Genomic DNA, 19,657 nt, shown 5'->3' with positions numbered 1-19,657 from the left:
GTGCTCAGGACCATGAGCACAAAAATGGCTGTCATTCCTGGTGGTTGCACAGGTAATATGATTGAATTCAAACACTCACATTTCACTGTATGATATATACAATTTAATGAAGCAAAATATCTAAATAAAATTGATTTGTTGTGTGATACCATGGTGACAAATTCTCATTAGATTCATGTTTTCATCAGCAGGACTCATCCAGGCATCCGATGTTTCGTGGAACAAGCCTTTCAAGACAGCGTACAGAGCTATGCATGAGGAATGGATGAGTGACGGACCAAAAGAATACACTAAGTGGGGTAACATGAAACCACCAACACAAGTCCTGATGGTTAAAGGATTACTGAAACCCACTACTACCGACCACGCAGTCTGATAGTTTATGCATCAATGATGAAATCTTAACATTGCAACACATGCCAATACCGCCGGGTTAGCTTACTAAAGTGCAATTTTAAATTTTGCGCGAAATATCCTGCTGAAAACGTCTCGGTATGATGACCCCTGCGCGTGACGTCACAGATTGTAGAGGACAGCATGGTGGCCAGCTATTAAGTCGTCTGTTTTCATCGCAAAATTCCACAGTATTCTGAACATCTGTGTTGGTGAATATTTTGCAATTTGTTCAATGAACAATGGAGACAGCAAAGAAGAAAGCTGTAAGTGGGAAGCGGTGTATTGCGGCAGGTGTAGTGGAATGCACCCCTTGACTGTTGTGCCGGATAACACAGCCGGTGTTTCATTGTTTACATTCCCGAAAGATGACAGTCAAGATTTACCATTGGCCTGTGGAGAACTGGGACAACAGAGACTCTTACCAGGAGGACTTTGAGTTGGATGCGCAGACGCGGTACCGTGAGTACGCATGCAGCTGTGGCTTCCAAACATTTGATCGCTTGCCCGTGCCGCTATGTGCATGTCACGTACGTAACTTTGGGGACTTTGGGGAAATATATGTGCTGTATGAACTTTGGGGAGGTGAACGGTACTTTTGGTTGTGGGATTGAGTGTGTTGTGCAGGTGTTTGAGTTGTATTGGCGGGTTATATGGACGGGAGGGGGGAGGTGTTTGTTATGCGGGATTAATTTGTGGCATATTAAATATAAGCCTGGTTGTGTTGTGGCTAATAGAGTATATATATGTGTTGTGTTTATTTACTGTTTTAGTCATTCCCAGCTGAATATCAGGTCCCACCCGCCTCTCACAGCATCTTCCCTATCTGAATCGCTCCCACTGCCCTCTAGTCCTTCACTCTCACTTTCCTCATCCACAAATCTTTCATCCTCGTTTAAATTAATGGGGAAATCTTCGCTTTCTCGGTCCGAATCGCTCTCGCTGCTGGTGGCCATGATTGTAAACAATGTGCAGATGTGAGGAGCTCCATAACCTGTGACATCACGCTACTCGTCTGCTACTTCCGGTACAGGCAAGGCTTTTTTATCAGCGACCAAAAGTTGCGAACTTTATCGCCGATGTTCTCTACTAAATCCTTTCAGCAAAAATATGGGAATATCGCGAAATGTTCAAGTATGACACATAGAATGGACCTGCTATTCCCGTTTAAAAAAGAAAATCGCATTTCAGTAGGCCTTTAAGTGGGTGAAAGCTGCTTGGCAAGGGCTTGGTCAAGAAATGATCCAGAAATCTTTCCGGGTTTGCGGGATAACAAGCCCAGATGAATCACAGGATGGTGAAATAGGAGTGCTGAAAGCAGGGGGCATTATACATGACGCTTGCGAAGAGTTGTCAGAGAAGAGCAAGGCACTGGTAGAGAATCAGGGTGATATACATGGCCTCCTCAATCAGCTCCTGAGACAAGATGACACAGATGACGACCAAGACATAGTCGTAGAAACTGATGAGAGTGATGAGCAAGCGGACACAGACGAATTTATTTCAAACGACGGTGCTGTAGTTTTGGATGTACATGTCGGACAAGGTGACGGAGAAATGGACGACGCTGAAGATGAAGAGGTCTTAACAACTGATGGATCTCCACAGGATGTAGTACAAGTACCGTAGTAGATGTCCATCAAGGTGCAGTGGGGGAAGCCTCTGTCAGTAATGCCGACAGGAACATTTTCAGTTTGTTCAAGTTCAAATGATATTTTCTCTCTGGCCTCACGGATGTTGTTTACCTTGATTGATAATGTTTGTTGTTACAATCGTAGTCAAGAATTAAAGTAGCATGTTTTATTTTCAATTTGTTTTTCATGCATTTTTACATACAGTATGCCAAGGGTAGCTCAGTTAATTCCCGACAATTCTTGATCATACTTTATCTCTTTCACCGCACGATAAAGGAATACAGTGTGTAACATTAGAGGAGGAGGAGCTAAGCAGTGGTGCTGTGATTGATTGACCAATCAGAGACTATCCCGGTGCCGTGATTACCCAAACGCCGGTGTATGGCCGTAGCCAATAGAACGAGGCTGTTGAGTTTGCGTTTTATCGCCAATCACGATGTATCGTATGGACTTTTATTCCTGTATTAGATAAATGTATTTGTACTAGATCAGGGGTCGGCAACCTTTACCCCTCAAAGAGCCATTTTGACCCGTTTCACAAATTCAAGAAAACAATGGGAGCCACAAAAGTCTTTTGAAATATAAAATGAAATAAGACTGCATATAAAGCTTTTTTTTGCTTTGTGCTATGTATAAACCAGACACGTGGCCTGCGAGTTTACCCTCCCGATTTTTCCGGGAGACTCCTGTAATTCAGGGTGACTATTCTATTTTATGTCTGCTGATTTTCACCCTAACAACTATAATAAGGGCGTGCCGTGATGGCACTGTCTTTAGCGCCCTCTACAACCTGTATAAACAGCGTGCCAGCCCAGTTACATGTTACATGAGGCTTCTGCAGACACACACAAGTGACTGCAAGGCGTACTTAGTCAACAGCCATACAGGTCACACTGAGGGTGGCCGTATAACACAACTTTAACACTATTACAAATATATGCCACACTGTGAACCCAAACCAAAAAAGAATGACAAACACATTTCGGGAGAACATCCGCACCGTAACACAACATAAACACAACAGAACAAATACCCAGAATCCCATGCAGCACAACTCTTCCGGGCTATATTATACACCCCTGCTACCATTGCGGCATTAAGCGATGTCATGATTATCTTTACATCACACTCAAATTTATAAGCGCATGCCTAAATTTACCGCATACCTTTGGTAAGAAGAGGTGAGAAGAGTTTTTAAATTAATTACCGCCGGTGCGCTAATTTAAGGAAATACGGTAGGCATAATAATGTGTTAATTCCACGACTGCATATATCCGTATCGGTAGTTAAGAGTTGGACAATATCGGATATCGGCAAAAAAGCCATTATCGGACATCTCTAATTTTAATAAGTGGTATGACTGTGTGTAGTCAGTCGGTAGAGCTTCTGTAACTAAGACAAATCCACATGTGTGACATGTTAGCCTGGTGAGAATGTTTCTTACCACCCAGCCACCAATGTATGTGACACGGTTGTCACACACCGTCTGAGGTGGTGTTCAGTTGGCATAGCCATGCTGGACAAGAACTCTTGGCACCACGTCAAAGGCATCTGGAATGTTGTCCTCCGAGTCCTTCGTCATAGGGTGGATCTTAGTGTTGTCTTGTGCTGTGGCATTTCCAGTTTTGCTGGGTTCTGTCAGAGTTTGTTGGTGACGAACCCCAACATGCAGAGATGGCGGCAGGCTTGTTACAAGAAAACATGATTTAATTTAACACTATAGCAAAAAACAAACAAACAAAAGGGTACAAACAAAAGGCGCGCACAAGGCAGAGAACAAACTTGGCTATGAACTAAAATAGCACAAAGGCTAACTGTCGACAAGAAACCGATTTTTCATACACAAAAGTCGCTTTCTTAATGTGAAACCCAATTTCCTACATAAAAATATTAATTAAATCTTGGAAAATGGTCAAAAGTACAAACAGCCTTAAATTAATATCTTTATTGGATAAATTAAAGTTGTTTTAAACAAGACCAGTTTTTTATTTATTTTATTTACTTATATATGTATTTTCATTTTAATCTCATTTGTATTGTGTCTTTTTTTTTCAAAGTCTGGTTGGAATGAGCATTGTATTTAATTTGATGTATTTTATATTCCTACGTAATTGTTTAACTTGCTGTAAAATATTGAATCGTATTGTGTTGAAAGTGCCTTGATGTGTGTGTGCATTGTGTATGTATGTTCAATTATTACAAAAATACAAACAATAACAAATAAAATAGTTTTTTGTCCTTTTAAAAGAGTGTTTTAAACGCTTAGACGCTACAATATGACTTATGTAAAATGTTCATCTTGTTGTTGTGTATTGTTCCTATAAAGTTTGTGTGTGTATTATAATAAAGCTGCTTCAAAAAACATGACGTCACCCTCGCTAGATTCACTTGTATTCTTGTAATATGACTTTTATTTTGTTAATATTCATGTGTTAGCTGCAGTGGAGGAACTGCGTGGCTGTCAAATATTTGTCTCCTCCTCCAGAAACTTCTGTCAAGTCACGTGATTTCCCGATTTGATATAAAAGCTCGTTTCCGCCTTGGCGTCATTTCATGTTTACTCGTCAAGCAAGTTGTCGTCGCCTTGTTTTTCTCTGAGGATTAAAACTAGAAACTTTTTTATTGACTTGTGCACTTGTGACATTTAATGATGAACTTGCTTTTCTTCTTTCTCCTAGTTGTACAAACACACAGCGTGACGCCTGGTAAGTCCACTTTCTTGACAACTTTATACACCTCATTCCTACATGCTCATTTCATCCTAAATACTTCTTCTCATTATTATTGACGCTCTTCTCTTTTCACCAACATCAATCAGTCAATAGTTTGCATCTTCATTTGTTGCTCAAACTTTTCATGAGTCAAACTTGTTCCAGTTGTCTCACTTTAACAGCAAACTAACATCAAACTTTTTACTTGAGCATTTCCGGTTTCACTTTTAAATAGGAAAATAACAATAATTAATCCAGGAAACAATCAGTAGTATCAGTTATAAGATGAGATGTAGATCAGAATCATTTAATGTACACAAAAATTACTCTATTGTTGGGATTTATTCTGAAATAATGGATATAATTGACCCCCAAAGGGACAAGCGGTAGGAAAATGGATGAATGGATTATTGTTTGTTTGTTTATTGAGGATCCCCATTAGTCGACGCACAAACGCCAGGCTAGTCTTCCTGGGGTTCTTTTCAAAAGTACAAAATAAAATAATAATGCACAGATCCAGTTACAAATAAAATAAAATAAAAATAAAAAATTCTCCAAATAATAAAATAAAATAATAGTACACAGATCCAGTTACAAAAAAAAATGGGAAAGAGAAAAAAAAAAAGTTCTCAAACTGATAACATGAAAGATGAACTCTTAAGTCTAAAAAGTGACTTTACATGTTTCTTAAATGCTTTTTTTACTGGAAATAGTCCTAATATTTAAATGAAGAGTATTGTAATGTTGTTGTTGTATTCCATTGTAAACATCCCATAAGGCGCTGCTATATTTCCATGCTTTGGCAGTGACATCACTAGTTTGAACTTCCCCTCACCTAGAAAAACGACTTTTACTTCTCTGCTAGCAACAATGTCATATATTTATTTGACACTTACAGTTGGAGAAGGAAATAAGTCAAGTTATTCATGTGTGTGGTCTTAAAGTGAGGTATAAATATGAAATATTGTCTCTTAGAACAGGAAGTGGTTGTTTACTGTGAGAAGCAGCAGTGTTTGAAGTTGAAATGAAGACAACATCATTTCAAATAGGAATTGTTCAACATGAAACTAAACAATCAAATGTTGTTTTTCTGCCTTTTGTCTTTCAGTGATTCATTCACTCAAGTATTTCATCACTGCATCCTCTCAAGTTCCAAACTTCCCAGAGTATGTGGAGGTTGGTTATGTTGATGAAGTTGAGATTAGTTACTATGACAACAACATCAGGAAAGCAGAATCCAAACAGGACTGGATGAACAAAATCACAGCAGAGGATCCAAACTACTGGCAGAGACAAACAGAGAGGAATGTTGTTGGTGAACATGTCTTCAAAGACAACATTGAAAAAGCCAAGAAGCGTTTCAACCAAACTGGAGGTTTGTTTATGTTGAACTTTCTACTATTCTAATATATTTGATATTTGTATACTGTATTAAAAACACACATTACTGCACTGATATACCTTGTCTCTGTCCATCCCATAATAACCTACAACAAAGACATGTAGTGTGTTAGTTTCACTCTGCTTTACAACACTTTGTGTCTCTCAGGTGTTCACATTGTCCAGAGGATGTCAGGATGTGAATGGAATGATGAGACTGATGAGGTTCAAGGTTGGGAGCAGATCAGTTATGATGGAGAAGATTTCATATCGTTGGACATGAAAACATGGACATGGACTGCAGCAAAACAACAAGCTTTCCCCACCAAACTCAAGTGGGACCAAGAAATACTTAATCTAGACTACCAGAAGTATTATTTCACTGAGCGTTGTCCTTCTTACTTGAAGAAGTATGTGGAGTATGGGAAGAAGGTCCTAATGAGAACAGGTAGAAGCACACCTTGTACTTTCACCTTTTAACATGTTAGCACTCCCCCTATAGGAACATTACTGACATTACACTTTATACTCTTTTCTCTTCACCTCCTTTTCTCTACATCTTTACCTCCATTCTCTTCATCTTTACCTCCATTCTCTCCATCTTTACCTTCATTTTCCTTTTCTCTTCATCTTTACCTCCATTCTCTCCTTTTACCTCCATTCTCTACTTTTCTCTCCTTTTCTCTCCATCTTTACCTCCATTCTCTCCTTTTCTCTTCATCTTTACCTCCATTCTCCTTTTCTCTTCATCTTTACCTCCATTCTCCTTTACTCTTCATCTTTACCTCCATTCTCTCCTTTTACCTCCATTCTCTCCTTTTACCTCCATTCTCTCCTTTTCTCTCCATTTTTACCTCCATTCTCTCCTTTCCTCTTCATCTTTACCTCCATTCTCTCTTTTCCTCTTCATCTTTACCTCCATTCTCTTTTTCTCTCCATCTTTACCTCCATTCTCTCTTTTTCTCTCCATCTTTACCTTCATTCTCCCCTTTTCCCTCCATCTTTACCTCAATTTTCTCCTTTTTTCTGCATATTTTCCTTCTTTTCTCTCATCTTTCCCTCCATTCTCTCCATTTCTCTTTATCTTTACCTTCATTCTCTCCCATCTTTACCTCCTTTCTCTCCATCTTTACCTCCATTCTCTTTTTCTCTCCATCTTTACCTTCATTCTCGCCTTTTCTCTCTCACCTACATGTTCTTCTTTTTTTTCTATCTTTACCTCCATTTTGTCCGTTTATCTCCATCTTTACCTTCATTGTCTCCTTTTATCACCATCTTTACCTTTTATTCTCTCATTTTCTCCCCATCTTTACCTCCATTCTCTCCATTTCTCTTTATCTTTACCTCCATTCTCTCCATCTTTACCTCCATTCTCTTTTTCTCTCCTTCTTTACCTTCATTCTCGCCTTTTCTCTCTCTTTACCTACACATTCTCCTTTTTTTCTATCTTTACCTCCATTTTCTCCTTTTCTCTCCATCTTTACCTTCATTATCTCCTTTTCGCTCCATCTTTACCTCAATTTTCTCCCTTTTTCTGCATCTTTAACTTTTCTCTCATCTTTCCCTTCATTTTCTCCTTTTATCACCATCTTTACCTTTATTTTCACCTTTTCTCTCCATCTTTACCTCCATTCTCTCTTTCTCTTTATCTTTACCTTCATTCTCTCCATCTTTACCTCCATTCTCTTTTTCTCTCCATCTTTACCTCCTTTCTCTCCATCTTGACCTTCATTATTTCCTTTTCTCTCCATCTTTACCTTCATTCTTTCCCTTTCCCTCCATCTTTACCTCAATTTTCTCCTTTTTTCTGCATCTTTGCTTTTTTTCTCTCATCTTTCCCTTCATTTTCTTTTTCTCTACATCTTTACCTCCATTCTCTCCTTTTATCACCATATTTACCTTTTATTCTCACCTTTTCTCTCCGTCTTTACCTTCATTTACTCCATCATTACCTTCATTCTCGCCTTTTCTCTCTCTTTACCTCCATTTTGTCCATTTATCTCTATCTTTACCTTAATTGTCTCCTTTTCTTTCCAACTTTACCTTTATTCTCTCCATCTTTACCTCCATCTTCTCTCCACGTCATCCTCCATCCACACGTCACTTCCTGGGCAGAGCTTCCGGAGGTGTTCCTCCTCCAGAAGACGCCATCCTCTCCGGTCAGCTGCATGGCGACAGGTTTCTACCCCGACCGAGCCGACTTGTTTTGGAGGAAAGACGGCGAGCAGATCTTCGAGGACGTGGAGCACGGAGAGCTGCTCCCCAACCCCGACGGAACCTTCCAGATGTCGGTGGAGCTGAAAGTGGAGGTGACGGCCGAGGTGGAGGGCAAGTACGAATGTGTGTTCCAGCTGTCTGGCGTCGAGGAGGACCTGGTCACCAAGCTGGAGAGAAGAAGCATCCTGAGCAACGCAAGCCATGAAGGTGAGAAAGACACATGTTGAATAGTGTCAATGTAACCACCTGATGTTCCTTCATGGGACTTATGAAGCAGCTGTCAAACAAATCAATCATACCATACCAACAGGCAACGTGAGCCTCACTGCCACGCTGGCGGTCCTCGCTGTGGTGGTCCTCTTGATCATCATCATCATCTTCATCATCAAGCGTCGCCGAAGCAGACAAGGTGAGGGACACAAATGTTTCCTCTCTGCTGTCATTCATGAGATGTGAATTTCACCTGCTTTCTCTTTCATTTCAGCCGAATACGATCCAGCTGGTAAGTAAAACATCTTCTCTTTCTTGGAAAGCATAACAATAAACAAAGCAGTGGTGAAGCATCACTCACACACTTTGTAAGTTTACCCCCACAAAGATTGAAATATCATTTATTACATATTCATCTTTGTTATACACCTTTATGTCAGGTATATTCAATATAATATTGACTTTCTGTTTCTCTTACCACCAAAATCCTGGATTGTTGGTATCTTTGTAAGGGTCAACTTGCAAACTTCCTGTTTTAAGGTGTGATGTAGACACGTGTTACAAGTTTAGCAGGAAAATAAAAGCTTCCCTCCATTAGGAGTATCTTGATACTGGTGTAAAACAGGCCCAGAGCACCACCATGCTTGATGATAGGTATGGTGTTCCTGGGATTAAAGACCTCACCTTTTCTCCTCCAAACATATTGCTGGGTATTGTGGCAAAACAGCTCCATTTTTGTTTCATCTGAAATCACGTGGACAAAGATAAGACCTTCTGGAGGAAAGTTCTGTGGTCAGATGAAACAAAAATGGAGCTGTTTTGGCCACAATACCCAGCAGTATGTTTGGAGGAGAAAAGGTGAGGCCTTTAATCCCAGGAACACCAATTCCTACCGTCAAGCATGGTGGTGGTAGTATTATACTCTGGGCCTGTTTTGCTGCCAATGGAACTGCTGCTTTACAGAGAGTAAAAGGGACAATGAAAAAGGAGGACTCCCTCCCAAATTCTAGCATGAGCAGCGTAAGCAGCTCACGGTGCGTTTTGTGCTCCCACAGCTGGTGACGCTGGTAACGAGCTCTCAGAGAGACGTGAAGGCTGAAGGCTGAGTGAGACACAGCAGTCGGCACACAGTGAGGACTTTTCTTTTCCATGCACCTCCAAATGTTCTTCTGACTTTGTGTGAAGATGATGTTCACTCTGCCACATGCTAACATCTGCACTTGGATTCACCTGCTTTGCTGAGTCATCTTCTTCCTCCAGGATGCTTTGTGCACTGGAACACAGAGAGATGTCTCCATCGCTGAGGGACCTCATCACACTTGGACATTTATGCACTAATTGCTCCTCATCTCATCCATCATGTCTTCTTTGGCTCTTTATGGCTGAGAAAATCTGCATTTTTCAACAATATTTTGCCAGTCAATCATGTTGATGTTGATCTTTGTGTCCATGTAGTTGTGATGTCATCATTTGGGGCTCATGTGTCATCACATTGACAAGGATTTCTTCTTTCCTTTTCAAACCAATAGACAGCTGCTTATCAGTGAATATCACCTTGTGCCACATGTCATCTTATTTCTACTAATATTTTGGAACAATAGTACCATTTTTAAGTACTTTAGTATGTTAATGTTAATTGTTTATGTAACATTTAAGAATGATGATCATGAGAACTGCTGTCCAGTTGTTATATCTTGTTTTCTGATGACATTAGTCTCATTTGCAATGCAGTTGCACTTCCAAGACCATTAGATGGCAGCACTGTATAACTATTTATAGTTTATTGTCTAACTAGAAAGTGGCTTTTTTTCAGGAAGAGGAATTTGTTAGGTTGCGCCCTACAAAGATTCAATACTGTAAGTATTGTCCTCATTACACAAAACTGTAAAATTCTAACTATAATCTTAGTTGTAGTTTCCTTTACCAAATTCCAAGGTGTTGAAATCGCCATGTAAAATCGCCCATGCTAATAGTAGCCTGTCTATGGCAAATCCTATGTAAATTAGCAATAAGCTAGCGCATTTTGAAAGAGTGTAACATTACTTTACGTTTGAGTGTTTTTTTATGAAGCACACTTTGTTGGTGTTGAAAATGGCAACGTGACTTAGAGGAAGTTTGGTTGAGTCCGGCCTGAGTGCTGCTTGAGTGATTGTTTACGTGTTTAGTCTGAAAGCAGACATGACCAGTCTGAAACCGGACATGACGTCACATGCAACAAAGGTATCCAACTATGGCACCGTTTGATTTTACGTGAATTGATAGTACCGAGGGAATTGGGTCATTACCTACAAAAGCACTGAATTGGGTAGCCAACCCTACCAGTTAGTGTGACGGAGGGGGACAGTGACACAACATTTCTATGACAAAGCGTTGCAAAATGTTTATATTTATTGAAAATAGTTGCTGTTTTTCCGTTCCTTTTTGCATAGTCATATTTTTGCTTGATTGCCAAACATGGCGAGGATGTCATTTGGGAAGTAAACAAGGTAGGCCGTTCATATACTCTTGATATTCAGGGTTTTACGTGTACTATGTTTCATGTACATTCTGGCTGTTTTATTCAGTAAAAACTTGTCAAATACAATTCTGTGTTGGAGGTGCTTTGTCATTACACACATGATAACACTTTCAGCTTGCAGTCATGCAAAACAAGTGTCAAATGTCTCAAGTATTCCTGTAAAAAAGACACAAGCACATACAGCAGATTGTGAGACACTTTTACGGATCAAATACGATTTTTTTTCCCAGCTGTTTTGAATTATTTAGTGTGAATTTGGGGTCGCCAACTGTCTCTTGAAAAAGAGAATTAGAATGAGAAACAAAAGTGTGTCACGTAATGAGCCTAAAAGGGCCGCACTTAGTCTCGTGTTATTGCCGTTCAGTTTCAGTTCAGTTTATGTGGAACATGCATACGACACATGTAATGCATCACATATTTCCAGTTGTTTCATGACAGCACGTCCGAAAAGGAGTAGGAAGAAGCAGAGCTTATTTAATCCTACTTATTTTCATATCATTGCAAATATATCCCAGTTCCTTGTTCTCTGCAACAGGACAGTGAATACATAATTAATATACCATAGTAAGTAAACAAATAAATAATACTTGTGTGTAACACCAAGGTGCATGCCTATATCAAAGTACATGTGTGTAACACCAAGGTACATGCCTATATCAAAGTACATGTGTGTAACACCAAGGTACATGCCTACATCAAAGTACATGTGTGTAACACCAAGGTGCATGCCTATATCAAAGTACATGTGTGTAACACCAAGGTACATGCCTATATCAAAGTACATGTGTGTAACACCAAGGTACATGCCTACATCAAAGTACATGTGTGTAACACCAAGGTACATGCCTATATCAAAGTGCATGTGTGTAACACCAAGGTACATGCCTATATCAAAGTACATGTGTGTAACACCAAGGTACATGCCTATATCAAAGTACATGTGTGTAACACCAAGGTACATGCCTATATCAAAGTGCATGTGTGTAACACCAAGGTACATGCCTATATCAAAGTACATGTGTGTAACACCAAGGTACATGCCTATATCAAAGTACATGTGTGTAACACCAAGGTACATGCCTATATCAAAGTGCATGTGTGTAACACCAAGGTACATGCCTATATCAAAGTACATGGTAGGCAGCCATCCTTTTCTCCTACCCAACTGTCATAAATAAAGAGAGGGTCTGGCAAAAAGTAAACAGTGTCTTTTACTAACAAAGTGTTTTGGTAGTCCTCAGCCTTTTCCTCCTTCACCTCTTGTTCGCTTTTCTTGGCTTGGACTCCCATTTCCCACGCAGCAAAAGTCCTGGCAGTCACCAATCTGGCGCCCTAGGCAAGATTTTAGGTGGCGCCCCCCCACATCGGCAGTGAAGTGTATATACTCACAAGAAACCGAATAGCTTTGTCTTTGACCTTTTTTTTTTTACTTACAACTATACCTAATATATAAAGGGGTGGAAAAGTGACTATTACCTGCAGGGCAAATATAGCTAACCAGAAGGCAATAACAATGTAAACAAAAAACAGCTGCTTAAAAGATCTAATACAAATGTCCCTGAGGAATGTTAGGTGGGAGTACTGTAATTACCTAACGTTACATTATTATTTTCCATAACAATTTAGCCCCCTCCACAATATTAACCCGACGTTAAAACAGAACTAGCTATTTATTGATTAGCAATTGCCGAATCATGTGACATTAGCTTAATGCTAAAAAGCCGGGTTACTATCACATTCTGTAACAGACAAATAATTTCATGTTCGGCTCACCTACCTGCTACCTCTGTCTTTTCTCGTTTCTCCTCCTCTTCTTTTCTCTTTTTTCTTCCCTGGGCACCTGACAGTTTTGGCCGTTTTGACATCTTGTGTTGATTTTTTGATGTGGTGACGTCCAAAAAGAGTCATGATACGGGAAGGGAGGGGGCGCACCGTGAGGGGGGAGAGGGAGGGGGTGAGGGGGCGTAATGTTGTAACAAATAATATTTCTATTAAATAGGCTTTACTCTGCATTTTAATTAACGTGGGATTATTTTTTGTATTTAGAAATAATAGTACCAACTTTTTTTTCTTTTCTTTTTTTCTCTCCAACATTTGTGGCACTGGCGTGGCGCCCCCTGATGGACGGCGCCCTTAGCATTTGCCTATACGGCCTATATGCCACGGGCCGGCCCTGCTGGCAGTAATATATGTTTTTTATTTCCGAATGCCTTGAATCCACAACGACACAAATGGGCTTTCAAGGAGTCAACACTCCATCGCATAAAATATTAAAAGTCGACATTCGCTTCCAAATCAACACCACTCGGTAATAAAGAAGACATTTTCTCGGTTTGTTTATCCCTCTCGACCTTTGACCGGCAATTGAGAGTCTCGCGAGAACGAGACCACTGAATCCTTGAACTGAACAAAGAAGACGAAGGAGTCAAAAGCAAAATGGCGTTCGACAGAGAAGGCCTAAACGTGGCCACTGGCCATTATTGTTTCTCTATTTGTATTTAGTGCATACATGTACGCATATATGTCGTGTAGTAGATGAAACATTGTTAGTCATTGTTTGTATCCGGATACATTAGTCTGAGCGCACTTTATCAAGTCTTGTGCTAGTTAGCTTAGCTCGCTAGTTAGCTTAGCTTGTTAGCTGCTAACAAAGAGACGCGGACGTTATCAACACATCGCTAAGTAGAGATCAAATGTGAGTGTAAAGTGTTGTGATTGTGGGAAAATGTGCGAAAGAACGATAGCAAAGTACGAGGAGGAACTTTGTCCAACAAAAGAGGAGAAGGAGCGACAACATCAACTACTGGACGCTGTTTTCAAGAAACATCAAGTTGTGTTACACAGAACAGGTTTGTTGACTTCTTACTCTCACATCTTTACTAACTTTATATTTCATTAGTAACACTTTTCTTCAATAGGAAGATGCTTTGTCTTGTGGGGATGATGCAATGCTTTCATTTAGATTCTTCATGAAAAAGAGACAGTTTGAGGTTGATGTTCCTCTCAATTTGTAACAATGTTGATTGATTGAAGGACTTATGAGAAGTTTGCATAGGAAAGGGTACACTTTCATCACGGTACACATTCACTGCTACAAGAAAGCCTGATATGGTTTCACTTGAAATATTTGTTTAACTCCCACAGAACACAGTACTATGTAGAACGTAGCATTTAAAATACAAACATACGGCAAGAAAATAAATAAAAATATAATTATATTCCCAGTTACGAGTAGCCACAACCTGTAATGTCTTTTCAAAGCAACTTTGAAGGAAGTAAGGGATTTACACTCCTTTATGGCTATTGATACAGAGTTCCACATGTTGGTGGTATAGCAGGCAAACAAATTAGAACATTTTTTGGAGTGAAATCTGGGTTGAATGTGATTTGTACAACTACCTCTGGTGTTATAATGGTCAATATATTTAACATTTTGGAAGTATCTAGTCAGCTGCATGGGTATTTTAATGGAATGGTGTATGATATCAGATTGATACCCACATTTCTGGTTTAATCCAAAACTAATGTAAAGTATCAAACAACAGAAGAATTAGTGATTATTACATTTTAACAGAAGTGTAGATAGAACATGTTAAAACAGAAAATAAGCAGATGTTAACAGTAAATGAACAAGTAGAATAATAATCCATTGTCTACCACTTGTCATTTAATAATTTTGACAAAATAATAGAATATAAATGACACAATATTTTACTGCAGATGTCAACAGACTAATTTAGGAGCTTTTGTTTGTTTACTTACTACTAAAAGACAAGTTGTCTAGTATGTTCATTATTTTATTTAAGGAAAAACTTGCAATAATAAACATATGTTTAATGTACCCTAAGATTTTTTGTTAAAATAAAGCCAATAATGCACTTTTTTGTGGTATCGAAAAGTATCGAAATACATTTTGGTACCAAAATATTGGTATCGGGACAACACTAGTAAGAACATAATTCGTCGGTTGATTCTTTGACTACCTTAGTAGTCATTTTTTCCCTGGAGAGATTAGTCTCTACGATGCAGCCAAGATAGGTAATCTCATTTTTGTTTGTTATAATATTGTCACCCACTTTGACTGTGAAGTTATCTACTTTTCTGAGGTTAGGAATTGACCCAAAGACCTGTGTACCTGCAAGTACCTGCGTGAGTCTTAATTTGCCAGTTTGTCATTGAAAGCCTTGCTAGTCTAGGTCTTGAGGATTGTAGCTTTGCTTGTTTTGTGGCCGTCAGCCTCAGTTCTATGTTCTTTACGGGTACAGAAAATGATGAAATGATCACTTAAGCCGCATACAGTAGTTCCACTTGTGGTGATCTTAGACTGGTCAGAAGTAACAACGAGGTCTATGAAGGTTTAAAAGGACTCACTCACCCTGGTAGTTTGCTTAATGAGCTAAGTGAGGCAATGTTGGTGGCACAGCTTAGTGAAGGTTTTAAAAATGGGTGCATCCTTTCAGGACATATCTGTGTTCCAGTCCCCAAGAAGATGTAAACCTGTATCAACATGTTTACACAAAACTCACACACTCACCAAATACATTTTATACTGTAATCAAATCTAATTAAAGTAAACATTTATTTTCAATAATTAAAGTAGTCAACACTTGATTTATTAAAAGAACATAAAGGTGACTGACTTTACTTCAGTGTGTCGTAGATGGTCTCTAATTCCTAAAGAGGAATTGTTGATGGAGATACTCCATAAAACACCACTTAGTAAAACATGTTTTGGTAAAAGTTCCTTTTGGCCCAGCCAACAAAATGACCACAAAAAAGTATTTTGCATGATGACAAAAACATACTATTTAAGTGATTTTGGAATTAGATTTTTTATTTCCATGATATTGAAGTTATGGTAATGACTATGTCATTACAAGATTGTGGTTGAGTTTAGAGATAACGTTTAGGTGTCATAGACCGTATACACAATAAAATATTTACACACTTTACATCAGTGAGTGTAAAGTTAAGAATGCCTCAATCAATGCTGCTTCATATTTGTAAAACACTTTTCAAATTGCCCCCCATCAAATTTCCAAGTCCATTTTCGTACTCACTTTTTAATACATTTTAGTGGCTGGGACAAAAAGAAGTATTTCTCGTATTTTTATTGGTTGTTTTGCTACACATTTTAAACACAACACACAAATATTCTCACTGTGTTAAGAGTGTCAGTCCAAAACTATTTCTATTCTCTCTTAATCTTATTTATTTATTTACCCAACAGACGTCCAGCAGCCCCCTCACATGAAAGAGGAAGAGGAGGAAGTGTGGATCACTCAGGAGGGAGAGTGTCTTCTAGGGCAGGAGGAGGATGATGTCAGCAAGTTTCCACTGACTGTTGTCTCTGTGAAGACTGAAGAGCATGAAGACAAACCACCTGAGTCCTCACAGCTTCATCACAGTCCAAGTAAGCACATATCATTTTATTCTCAGGGCATTCAATCCATCACAACTGGACTGTTCACTTTGTCTTAGAAGACGTTTGTCCTCTCATCCAAGTAGGCTTCATCACTTCATGCTCATAGACTTAAAGTCTTGAATCTAATCACTGGAATTTAGAGGGGAACTGCACTTTTTGGGGGAATTTTTTCTATCGTTCACAATCATTATAAAAGACATGACGATGGATATGTATATTTTTTTAAATCACATTCTAACTCATAAATGTAAATAAAAGTCCACTTGCAATGGAGCCAATGGGAGGTCCTCTATAACCATCCAAAAAGCGGCAACAATACTCCATTTGCATTTTGTGGCTTGAATAGCAAGCAAGTATTAGTGATATTGTTATTATAAGTGCTAACGCAGACAAACTATTTATAGCTTGTGTGTCTATGTTGACATCTCCGGCTGGTGAGCTTCTTCCTCGCCTCGGTGCTGGTGAAAGATTATTCCAGAATCGTACCTCTCACCTGGATAGCAGAAGGATGAGGACGTACTCTGACAAGTTGGTACCCTTTGACAGCCAATTTAGACCCGAAAAGACACTTGGCTTCACTCCCCTATTCCGTGCGACGATTATGAAACATTCTTCATCTAAACAGGAATATAACAACATTCTATCAGTCTCCATCATAGTGACAGCAGACCTTGTACAGTAAGTGATGTTTTATTATGTTTGTTGGCTCTCAAGAAGTCTGCAGTGTGTAATATTCAGTGATGTTAAAAAAACAAAAACAAGCGTGATGCATTTTTTAAATGAATGCGCTTATGAGCAAAACTACGTAAATATTACATCTTTTAAAAAATATGCCTTTCAAGACAGCGTACAGAGCTATGCATGAGGAATGGATGAGTGACGGACCAAAATAATACACTAAGGGGGGTAACATGAAACCACCAACACAAGTCCTGATGGTTAAAGGCCTACTGAAACCCACTACTACCGACCACGCAGTCTGATAGTTTATATATCAATGATGAAATCTTAACATTGCAACACATGCCAATACGGTTAGCTTACTAAAGTGCAATTTTAAATTTCGCGCGAAATATCCTGCTGAAAACGTCTCGGTATGATGACCCCTGCGCGTGATGTCACAGATTGTAGAGGACATTTTGGTACAGCATGGTGGCCAGCTATTAAGTCGTCTGTTTTCATCACAAAATTCCACAGTATTCTAGACATCTGTGTTGGTGAATCTTTTGTAATTTGTTCAATGAACAATGGAGACAGCAAAGAAGAAAGCTGTAGGTGGGAAGCGGTGTATTGTGTGTTGTGCCGGATAACGCACCCCCGCCGTAGAATGCACCCCCTGACTGTTGTGCCGGATAACACAGCCGGTGTTTCATTGTTTACATTACCGGAAGATGACAGTCAAGCTTTACCATTGGCCTGTGGAGAACTGGGACAACAGAGACTCTTACCAGGAGGACTTTGAGTTGGATGGGCAGACGCGGTACCGTGAGTACGCATGCAGCTGTGGCTTCCAAACATTTGATCGCTTGCCCGTACGTGCGTGCCGCTATGTGCATGTCACGTACGTAACTTTGGGGACTTTGGGGAAATATATGTGCTGTATGAACTTTGGGGAGGTGAACGGTACTTTTGGTTGTGGGATTGAGTGTGTTGTGCAGGTGTTTGAGTTGTATTGGCGGGTTATATGGACGGGAGGGGGGAGGTGTTTGTTATGCGGGATTCATTTGTGGCATATTAAATATAAGCCTGGTTGTGTTGTGGCTAATAGAGTATATATATGTGTTGTGTTTATTTACTGTTTTAGTCATTCCCAGCTGAATGTCAGGTCCCACCCGCCTCTCACAGCATCTTCCCTATCTGAATCGCTCCCACTGCCCTCTAGTCCTTCACTCTCACTTTCCTCATCCACAAATCTTTCATCCTCGTTTAAATTAATGGGGAAATCTTCGCTTTCTCGGTCCGAATCGCTCTCGCTGCTGGTGGCCATGATTGTAAACAATGTGCAGATGTGAGGAGCTCCATAACCTGTGACATCACGCTACTCGTCTGCTACTTCCGGTACAGGCAAGGCTTTTTTATCAGCGACCAAAAGTTGCGAACTTTATCGCCGATGTTCTCTACTAAATCCTTTCAGCAAAAATATGGGAATATCGCGAAATGTTCAAGTATGACACATAGAATGGACCTGCTATCCCCGTTTAAAAAAGAAAATCGCATTTCAGTAGGCCTTTAAGTGGGTGAAAGCTGCTTGGCAAGGGCTTGGTCAAGAAATGATCCAGAAATCTTTCCGGGTTTGCGGGATAACAAGCCCAGATGAATCACAGGATGGTGAAATAGGAGTGCTGAAAGCAGGGGGCATTATACATGACGCTTGCGAAGAGTTGTCAGAGAAGAGCAAGGCACTGGTAGAGAATCAGGGTGATATACATGGCCTCCTCAATCAGCTCCTGAGACAAGATGACACAGATGACGACCAAGACATAGTCGTAGAAACTGATGAGAGTGATGAGCAAGCGGACACAGACGAATTTATTTCAAACGACGGTGCTGTAGTTTTGGATGTACATGTCGGACAAGGTGACGGAGAAATGGACGACGCTGAAGATGAAGAGGTCTTAACAACTGATGGATCTCCACAGGATGTAGTACAAGTACCGTAGTAGATGTCCATCAAGGTGCAGTGGGGGAAGCCTCTGTCAGTAATGCCGACAGGAACATTTTCAGTTTGTTCAAGTTCAAATGATATTTTCTCTCTGGCCTCACGGATGTTGTTTACCTTGATTGATAATGTTTGTTGTTACAATCGTAGTCAAGAATTAAAGTAGCATGTTTTATTTTCAATTTGTTTTTCATGCATTTTTACATACAGTATGCCAAGGGTAGCTCAGTTAATTCCCGATAATTCTTGATTATACGATATCTCTTTCACCGCACGATAAAGGAATACAGTGTGTAACATTAGAGGAGGAGGAGCCAAGCAGCGGTGCTGTGATTGATTGACCAATCAGAGACTATCCCGGTGCCGTGATTACCCAAACACCGGTGTATGGCCGTAGCCAATAGAACGAGGCTGTTGAGTTTGCGTTTTATCGCCAATCACGATGTATCGTATGGACTTTTATTCCTGTATTAGATAAACGTATTTGTACTAGATCAGGGGTCGGCAACC

The 19,657-nt window shown here is 39.7% G+C and overlaps 3 protein-coding genes across 6 annotated transcripts in view; 2 read left to right on the top strand and 1 right to left on the bottom strand.

The window, feature by feature from the left end:
• Window positions 1–19,657, bottom strand: part of LOC133575696 (uncharacterized) — a 459,465-nt gene that overhangs the window by 144,464 nt on the left and 295,344 nt on the right. The gene's annotated exons all lie outside the window — the stretch shown is intronic.
• Window positions 1–19,657, top strand: part of LOC133575736 (major histocompatibility complex class I-related gene protein-like) — a 222,947-nt gene that overhangs the window by 193,898 nt on the left and 9,392 nt on the right. For both annotated transcript variants that reach the window (XM_061928542.1, XM_061928541.1), the window contains exon 2: window positions 16,294–16,476. In XM_061928542.1, coding sequence (XP_061784526.1) covers window positions 16,294–16,476 — 183 coding nt within the window. The remainder of the gene's footprint in view (window positions 1–16,293; window positions 16,477–19,657) is intronic.
• LOC133575778 (major histocompatibility complex class I-related gene protein-like) lies at window positions 4,567–11,129 on the top strand. Its single transcript, XM_061928605.2, has 7 exons — window positions 4,567–4,732; window positions 5,847–6,113; window positions 6,288–6,566; window positions 8,234–8,542; window positions 8,646–8,744; window positions 8,820–8,837; window positions 9,601–11,129. The coding sequence occupies exons 1-7, from the start codon at window positions 4,675–4,677 to the stop codon at window positions 9,642–9,644; spliced, it is 1,074 nt and encodes a 357-aa protein (XP_061784589.1). The 5' UTR covers window positions 4,567–4,674; the 3' UTR covers window positions 9,645–11,129.

Source organism: Nerophis lumbriciformis, linkage group LG33, assembly GCF_033978685.3.
Source record: "Nerophis lumbriciformis linkage group LG33, RoL_Nlum_v2.1, whole genome shotgun sequence".
Taxonomy (NCBI): Eukaryota; Metazoa; Chordata; class Actinopteri; order Syngnathiformes; family Syngnathidae; genus Nerophis; species Nerophis lumbriciformis.
Note: the sequence above shows the minus strand (reverse complement) of the source record. Positions and strands in the feature narration are given on the sequence as shown.

Bases quoted from the DNA above. Each gene is read 5' to 3' on its own strand.
- LOC133575778 (XM_061928605.2), top strand. From the start codon at position 4,675: ATGATGAACTTGCTTTTCTTCTTTCTCCTAGTTGTACAAACACACAGC. The intron at 4,733-5,846 runs GTAAGTCCACTT...TTTGTCTTTCAG, and splicing joins AACACACAGCGTGACGCCTG to TGATTCATTCACTCAAGTAT. The intron at 8,543-8,645 runs GTGAGAAAGACA...CCATACCAACAG, and splicing joins GAGCAACGCAAGCCATGAAG to GCAACGTGAGCCTCACTGCC.